General features: G+C 32.7%; 1 protein-coding gene across 1 annotated transcript; it reads left to right on the forward strand.

The window, feature by feature from the left end:
• Nucleotides 1-5,314: 5,314 nt before the first annotated feature.
• On the forward strand, nt 5,315-8,683 carry LOC18442325 (B2 protein). Its single transcript, XM_006852547.4, has 5 exons — nt 5,315-6,464; nt 6,890-6,990; nt 7,535-7,618; nt 7,833-7,943; nt 8,169-8,683. The coding sequence occupies exons 1-5, from the start codon at nt 5,942-5,944 to the stop codon at nt 8,208-8,210; spliced, it is 861 nt and encodes a 286-aa protein (XP_006852609.1). The 5' UTR covers nt 5,315-5,941; the 3' UTR covers nt 8,211-8,683.
• Nucleotides 8,684-9,007: the final 324 nt, after the last annotated feature.

Consider the following 9,007-nt stretch of genomic DNA (forward strand, 5'->3'; position numbering starts at 1 on the left):
AATTTCAGTTGTTATTATGAAAAATCATTGTGTAAATGAAATACTGTTTATAGCAAATCATTTTGTAAAGTAAATCATTGTGTAAATAAATCATGTACATGCAGATTTTTGTGATTATTTGTGATAATTGGTTGTATGAAAATACTGTTTATGGCACAAATTAGAGCTCAAAACATAGTCTTTTACTTATGAATGAGAAGCAAAGAGTATGACTGCATGACCAAGTAATCAATATTTTGTTTTTAATTATGTGTAAACCGTAATCTTACAGGAGCAAACAATTGTACATATAGGATTAGTTCCCCAAGCTTAATCCTTCAGTTCTGCTTGTTGTTTCCCAAAAAAAATAAAAAACTCTCTTCAAACTATCCCAAATCAAAGAAAAAAACCATCTTCAAACTATATCCCAAATCAGCATCCCATCTTCTTTTTCTCTCTCTAAAAATCAGTTAGGGCATCTTCTATTAGGCTTCTTCCTTTTCTCTCTCTAAAAGTTAGGACCTCTTCCATTAAGTTTGTGAAGACCTCTTTCTTCTTCATTCTTCTTCTCCTCTCTATAAACCCTAATGGCTATGAGTGCAGCTTTATTTTTTTCTCTTCCTGCTTCTCTATCTAAACTGTAAAAAGAGAGATGTGAAACCCAAATTTCTACAAGCCTCTTTTCAATTAAAAAAATTTATAAAACTTTAACCATAGTTATGGAGTGACCATAGTCATATAGCATAGTTAAATCATTGTAATGAGAAAACAAAAATCATGTATTTTTTTTGGTACTTGCTAAGTATTTAACGAATAAATTATATAGTATATTTGTCACCATATCATAGTTAAAGTATTTTAATGAATAAATTTATATAGTACATTTGTTTTTGATATGTAATAAGTAGGTGTGATGTTTCTTAAAGTATTTAATGGGTAGATTTATATGGTACTTTTTTTTTAGTATATATTAGTTAATTATGTATTTAATATTGGATGAGAGTCACGACATCTAAATTAATTGATTTAATTATATTATTTTAGTAAAGTTTTTATAGATGAATTAATAATTGTTGGTTTTGACATAATTTTTATACTTTAGAATTTCAAAATTTCTAATATTATAAATTTATTAGATTTTTTTACTCCGATTTTTTGAGCCAAATTTGACATATCAGTGATATCTTTATATCCGATTTTTTAAAATAAAAACGATTTGTTTTCATTTTGTTTACGATATATCTACAATAACAAGCCCATGATGACCATACTGACTGGATATCAACATGGGCTCAAATCACTCCGATTTTTTGAGCCAAATCCGATATATTTCCAATAACAAGCCCTTGATAACTCAAATGTACATTTTACTGATGGGATAAGGTGACCTTTTCGTACTAAAAACAAATAGCATTCAAAGAATTCACAATATGACAAGGAGTGAGGTTTGTATAAGGTATCAACCTTATACTATTGAAGTAAGGTATACCTCAAAACTATATCGAAAATGAAGTTTTAGTGTCTCAAAGCCTATGAAAATCTATTGTTTCTCCTAATTATAAAATTTAAACTTTCAGAAATGATGACGATCAAGCAGATCTATAAACACTTGAAAATCTTGAAAATAAATGGTCTAGATAATATATTAGAAGATGAACTATTTTTAAGACTAGAAATCCCCTTTTCTTCATATCTATGAATCTCAAGGTTACCGATTTATAAACACTTGAAAATTTTAAAAATAAATGGTGCAGATAATATATTAGAAGATGAACTATTTTTAGGACTAGAAATCCCTTTTTTTTCATATCTATGAATCTCAAAGGTCGAGATACTAATTTGAGGGTTTTTCAGCATTGGATCAACCTTACCCTTAGTAAGAATTGAGCCGTTTTTCAGCATTGGATCAAGATACTAATTTGAGGGTTTTTCAGCATTGGATCAACCTTATCTAGTAGAATTTTTAAGTGCATCTTATTTATTAAGTTTTTTTTGGATGAGTTAGTGAGGAGAGGGCCTTTACCCTTAGTGAGAATTGAGCCGTTTTGCAGCATTGGATCAACCTTATCTAGCAGGAATTTTAAGTGCATCTTATTTATTAAGTTTTTTTTTTGGGTGAGTCAGCGAGGAGAGGACCTTTACCCTTTGTAAGAATTGAGCTTAGGACATCGCGCTGCAAATCGTCAAGCGCTAACCAATTAAGCCCGAGTGCACCTTATTTGTACAATATAAAGTTGACACTTATATAAACCTTTTCCTCTAATAAATACTTTTCCGCTTCTCTGCTTATCATATAAATTCTCCTTTTGGTAACTTACCTGCTTTAACTTTTAAATATTTCAAATAATTTCCTTTGCAAGCAAAATCAAAACACTCCAAATTCCTAGCTCTGCCAAGGAGATTTGTTGGTTTCTTCTTGGGCCATGAGGTTCACCAGTTTTTTGGAATTAAAAATTAAAGTTGAATTTATGGCCGAAAAATCTAGCTAAAATCTAGGTGGGGCAGTTAGAGTCTTGACTTGGCAGCTAAGGCAAAAAGACTCGTCGACACTGACTTTCTAGAAACAATATCCTTTCCAAAAAAAAAAAAAGGACTTTTCTCGCTCTAACCTTCCAGATGCTCTTTTACCCCATAATAAAAAAAATCAAAATAGAATCATTTACCTTCACAGTATTTCCCCGTCCCTATGAAGCTTCTTCTCCTACAAACTTCGAATTTTATCCAAAATCTTTGTTCTTTTACATTTTCTTTTGTTGAAATATCTAAGTAAAATGGTCTCACTAAAAGTAAATAGCCTCTTGATATATATTTTAATATTTAATTTAGGTTATGTTAGGATGCTCATGGTGTAATTTATCATTATCTTCAATAAATTTTGAACACTTCTCTTCTTGTTTTGTAAAATAAATTTTGAACACTTTTACTCTTGTTTTGTACATGGAGTATTTTTTTAATAAAAATATTTTTGGTAATTAGGAGGAGCATGACGTCACTGCACGTAGATGATATCACATCCCTCTCCTAATGACCAAAATACTCCTATTAAAAAACTCGAAATAAAAAACAATGATATATAAGTCTCCAAATTTGTTGAATACAATGATAAATTGTTCCATAGTGTGAGCGCCTTAACATAACTCTTGAATTATTCGCATATTACATGAATAATCATTCCTGCTTAAGGACATGTAATCAGTTTGGGTTCCGGTTAAATTAATTAAAGGAGTATTTGGAAACTAATTATATATGCCATTTTTTTTTCTTTTTTTGTGTTTTTTTGTTTTCTATCAAAAACTAAGGATATCTTGCACTCTTTCGCTTATAACTTGAAGATCTCATTATACGCTGTAACTCACAAGACTTCCTTCTCTCAACTCTGACTCAAATGAAGACCCAGTTCTCTCTCCTCTTAAATGGATGACCTCAAAGAAAAACAAAGAATTAAGCAGATCTTCAAAACAATATTTTTACAACATGAAAATTATTAAGTAATATAGATAGATCATGAAAAACAAAAATAACAATTGAAAAGGTTTTGAATGAGTCTGCTGACTCATTATTTATACAAGTCATCCCTTCAAAATCTGGTGTAGTGATGGATTTTAGACCCAAAATTTTAGGGTTTGAGAACATGGCGAGCATGAATATGAAGAAGATAGAAATAAAAAATAATATTTTTTAGCTAATCTTAACACCATTCATTTTAAGTTTTGTTGGAGCCACTATTTTCTAATAGGTCCATCACACCTTGAAAACTTGCCGAAAGATGTAGTAATGGTATCGGAAACCTTACCACGGCTTGAAAATCTATGTTCAACTCTTATTATGAAATTTAAAATTCTTAAAATGGCATAAATTGAGAAGATCTATTAACATTCTAAAATCTTGAAAATAGTCCATCCATATGACTTATTACAAGATTTTCATGACTTAGTTTTTTTTTGTTTTTTATATCATACATATCTAAGTCAAGCAAATCTATTGCAAGGTTTTCGAACTTTGAAACACTCTTTTCTAATGGATTTTTGAAATGCACGTTACTTCTATGCTATAATGTGACAATCTATAAGGTGGCAACCTTATATAAATTTTTTCCTTCCTAATATCCATCCTTAAGATGGACATTCTGTCCATTTGGGACGCAGCTGTATAACTTTATCCTCGTGATGCATGAAATATATCTCCAATAATAACTCTTACCATCTCAAATGAGATACTACTGCCAAACTGAAGTTCTCTATCCAACTTCCAATTGGGAATATAAGAGGAACTTTAAGAGGTATTTGAATCATTTTATTTTATTAAAATTATTTTTTTAAAATTATTTTTTGTAGTTGCAAGGTTAAGAGAGGACCAGACTCCCTAAATGTGATATCAATATCATTTTAAAAAAATTAAAAATAAAATAAGATTTAAACATAATATTATAATGGGTATAGTTTCTATAAGCTTGCAATCTTAAACAATCCAATTAAGGCGCACTTTCAAAATTTATCATAACATGTAATTTCAGTGAAAAATATTTTTAGGATTATCTCAAAATCTATTTTCATATGTAATTATAAAATTTTAAACTCCAAGAATGGTTAAAATCAAGTAGATCTATAAATATATGAAAATATTAAAAATGGAAGGTCTAGATAATGTATTGCAAAGTGCACTATTTTTGGGACTAAATTATTTTCTTTTCATGTTCATACATCTCGATGTCGAGATGATCAATTAGAGGTTTTTTCAACATTTTCCGATGAAGTTTTGAGGTGCATATGTAATTATACATTTTAAAGACGCAATCTTATATAAATTTTTTCTTATTATAATTGCAAGTAAAATATAAAATTTAAAGATACAACCTTATATAAACTTTTTCTTATTATAATATCAAGTAAAATATAAAAAGGTGTAGACGTATCGTAAGTATTTCCAAACATAAGACCTAAGTTTCTCTCGTCGCAATGATTATGCATGCTCATCCAAAAAAACTCCATGATTAAAATTAGTGACAAATGAAAAACTTAGGGTTTAGAGTAAAAAACACTGGGATTAAGGGGTATCCAAAGCCCCTCAGGAGAGGAGGTAATAATATTATGATTATTATCCGACATTCGAATTTAAGCACGTCTTCTCCGTCTCTTATCTCTCCCCCGTCACTATGATGTCATTTTCACAGTACAAAAAAAAAACGTTTTATTAAATATTAATTTCAAAGTAAAAGTAAATGCGCGTTGAGCTTGGACAGTGGAGCAATAGTCTTTTGACAAGTTCACACGCTTTCCTTTCTCTGCAACTTCGACGAACCTCTCTCTTACTGCCCTTTATTTATACCTTTGCCTCTGTCTCGGTTTTCGTAGAATTGGGTCTGAAGAGTTTAGGGTTATTTGTTGAATTGGTGAGCCTTCTATCAGTTTGATTTTTGCGTAATTTTGTTTGATATGTTTGGGTTTTGATCGACTCAGGGTCTCAGTTGGTTTTCGGTTTTTGATTGAGAGATCGTTGTGTTGTCGAAGGCGCGAAGGATCGAGCTTGATTTAGTTTTGGTTATTTTTTTGTATTTTTTTGGGGTTCTAGCTCTTCAAAGCTCTGTTTTGACAAGAATTTTGAAGGTTTGAAGGTCTTATTAAGCGTTTGATATTGAGTTGTTAGTGGATTGATAGCTTTTTGAAGTGGAAAAAGTAAATTTTGTGGGAGAAATCTGAAAAGTTTTGCGGTTTACAGTGTGTATTTTCAGAAATTTTGGGTTTTGAAACCCTAAACCTAAAATTGAAAGTCTTCGGACGAATCTGATCGAACTTGAAGGGTTTTTAGGAATTTCAGTGTATTCTTCGAAAGAAGCTCAATCAAGTTGTGCGTGATTAGGATCACGGCTTGTTTTGAGCGGTCTCTTCAGAGGTATCTATAAATCAGTACTTTTCAAGGCCCTGGAGTTCTGGTTGAGTTGATATCCAATTACTTCTTTTAAAAAATGGAGAATCAGCAGTCTTTCTGGCAATTCAGCGACCAGATTAGGCTCCAATCAACTGTAAATGATGAATTTCCAAGTAAATGGGGATTTGGTTCTTCATATCTCTCAAATTTTTCGGGCCTTTCAATCAACGAGAACATCAAAGCATCAAATAAGCCAGAACCTAGGAGGAACCAGGAAACCAGAGGAAAACCAAAGCAGAAAAATGCGGATTTTAACAGCTACAATGATGGATGGAAGCTTGGAGGTGGGGGATATGGTGGAAAGAATGGTTCTTCGATGAATCTGAATAAGCCCTCAGAAAATACAAAGGTCAAGAATTATAACAACAACAACAGTGGAAAGAACAACAAAGACAGAGACAATAACAATAACAAAGGACCGAGCAATGGAAATGCAACGGATAAGAGATTCAAGACTCTCCCTCCATCAGAGTCTCTTCCCCGAAATGAAAAACTTGGGGGTTATATCTTTGTCTGCAACAACGACACCATGCAAGATGATCTTCGAAGACAGCTTTTCGGTAAGTATATTTTTCTTATAATCTATCTGTTTCTGCATTTTACCCATCTTTTTTTATATTTGGGTTTCATTTACACCTGTTTGTGCTTCAATTTTTATTTATATTGAAATATTGTTCAGTTCTTTGTGGGAGATAGGATTTACTTGTATACATATGCTTCTCCTTCTTTATGTAAATTTTACGTAAATGGCGATGAGCTTTTCGTCAAGAAGGATCTGACAATATTCCCCAATTCATGAGAATTAACTGAAAACCTACTATTTTGAAAGCTAATGAGGTTTTTTGCGGTTATTCTGAAATGAACAGAAACTTAATTGTCAAAAAGCTCGGATTTTTGTGCTGCTTTAAGAGTTTGCGGTGGTTGCTACCCCCCTCTTTGTTCTTTTTGTGATCAGATGATTAAAAAGTCTTTGGTTTAATTTCAGGTCTTCCACAGCGATACAGAGACTCTGTCCGAGCAATAACCCCAGGGCTGCCTCTCTTTCTGTACAACTATTCCACTCACCAGCTCCATGGCATCTTTGAGGTTTGCTTCTAATTCTACGTTTTATGGTCATTTTCTAGTTTTACTGGTGAATAGATCGGTTGTCTATTGATTAATAGAAGTTATTATAGGAAATAAATACTCTTTTCAGTATTTCATTGCATGGAAAGATGTGGAAATCCTCAAATCAGTGAGTGAAACACTGCAAAAGCAAATATTGAAGAAAACCCATTTCACTTTACCCTTAAATATTCTGAAGGATTTGTAGGGTTCTTGTACGTCAGAACAAAACGAACTAGGGAACTGGTTTATGTTACTTTCTTTAGGGTATTTTTGAAATTAAAGAATTCGATCATAACCACTGTAATCTAACCTCATCAAAACTGCTTCTTACGACAATGATGTGTTACATCTAATACTAAATTCTAAGGTTCCGGATGGACTACGAGCCTAATCCCTTTGAAACCCAAGAGCCCATTTTGTTAGAATAGTAGCTCTAAAATGGTTGTATAATTCCCTTTATGTTTCATCCACCATTGGTGGCTGGATATCAACATGGGCTCAAATCACTTCTTTGCATTTTCAGGCTGCAAGCTTTGGAGGAACCAATATCGATCCCACTGCTTGGGAGGATAAGAAATGTCCAGGAGAGTCACGTTTTCCTGCACAGGTAAGCATCAGTCAAGTTTTTAATGTAACTGTTTCCTTCTCTCATTCTCTTGAGCTAATAATCTCCCTACGATTTTGTAAATGTCAATATTTAGATTTATTTCGTCTAGACTTGGTTGCTTATGTTATATATGATAACTAGATGGGGTCCTTTCAAGAGGTCCCCTTGTGTGTTCCTTTTTAAACTGAAATTTGTGTGCTGATTATGTTATCAGGTGCGAGTTGTGACGAGGATGAGCTGCAAACCATTGGAGGAGGATTCATTCAGGCCTATCCTTCACCATTATGATGGTCCCAAGTTCCGATTGCAACTCAATATTCCTGAGGTAACCACCTCTTCTCCATTAAGAAAAAGAGAGATGTTTCTGTTGCATAAGGTCCATTTCAGCATTTGAGTTTTACACTCCCTTAATTATCGGGAGAACTCAAATTTCTGTTTTCCCCTCTAGTTGAGCTGAGATCAATTCAATAAATCATTTACCATTGACTTATACTGGGTCTTATGATCTTTTAAATCTCTTTCTGATACATTTTTAATACATCTTTTGCAGGCATTGGCTCTTTTGGATATATTTGCAGAGAGCAACCTCTAGAAGAGGTTGAGACCGGCCATCTCCAATCAAAATAAAAAGACATGAAAGTGGGGGGACTCCTGAAGATGAGTTTTTAAGTAATAAATGAATCATCTATACTACTTGGATGGAGACCCATATACTCAGAGATATGAAGATAACCCAAGTAAAATCACTCAATTTTACAGTACATTTTAGGCATGCGATGCCTGTGAAGAGAAGGGGATGATGCCCATATAGCGGAAAAAATAAATATTTAATAAGAATGGGAGAGAGTACATGTCTGAAGTCTATATACTAGTAAAAATGTGTGTACAAAGTTTGCCCCATAGGATGAAGGGCAAAATAGTTGTTTCAGTGTTATAATGTATGTGTTGTACAATTTGAGTGCATGAAGGTCTTGTTTTCTCTCACAAGTGACATGTATAGAATTCGGGCTTTTTTACTAGCCTTCTTCCTTCAGGCACTGAGAATACATTAAAGAAATTCTGGTTTTTGCCCCTTTTCTTTTTTTCTTTTTTTTGCTTTGGGTAGGTGGGAAATGGTGGTTGCCTTGAACCTGTCATCCTTATCAGTATGGTTGGTTATTTGATTTATTTAATGGCAAAGTAAAGAGAGATCCTTGATTAAGAAGTTTATGAGACAACCCAAGGTGAACATTAAGGCTAGGATTGAGATTTTTCTTTTCTTTTTTCTTTTGGTAGATCAGTGGAGATTACATGTACCTACTTGTTTTGGAAATAGGTTGGGATTGAGTTTTTTTTGGGTGGATCAGTGGGATTACAGGACCCTATTTTTTAAAGAGTTTGGGAGAATGG

This window comes from Amborella trichopoda, chromosome 1 (genome assembly GCF_054954075.1).
Source record: "Amborella trichopoda isolate Santa Cruz 75 chromosome 1, AtrichopodaSantaCruz75HAP2 v2.0, whole genome shotgun sequence".
In the NCBI taxonomy this organism is placed as follows: Eukaryota; Viridiplantae; Streptophyta; class Magnoliopsida; order Amborellales; family Amborellaceae; genus Amborella; species Amborella trichopoda.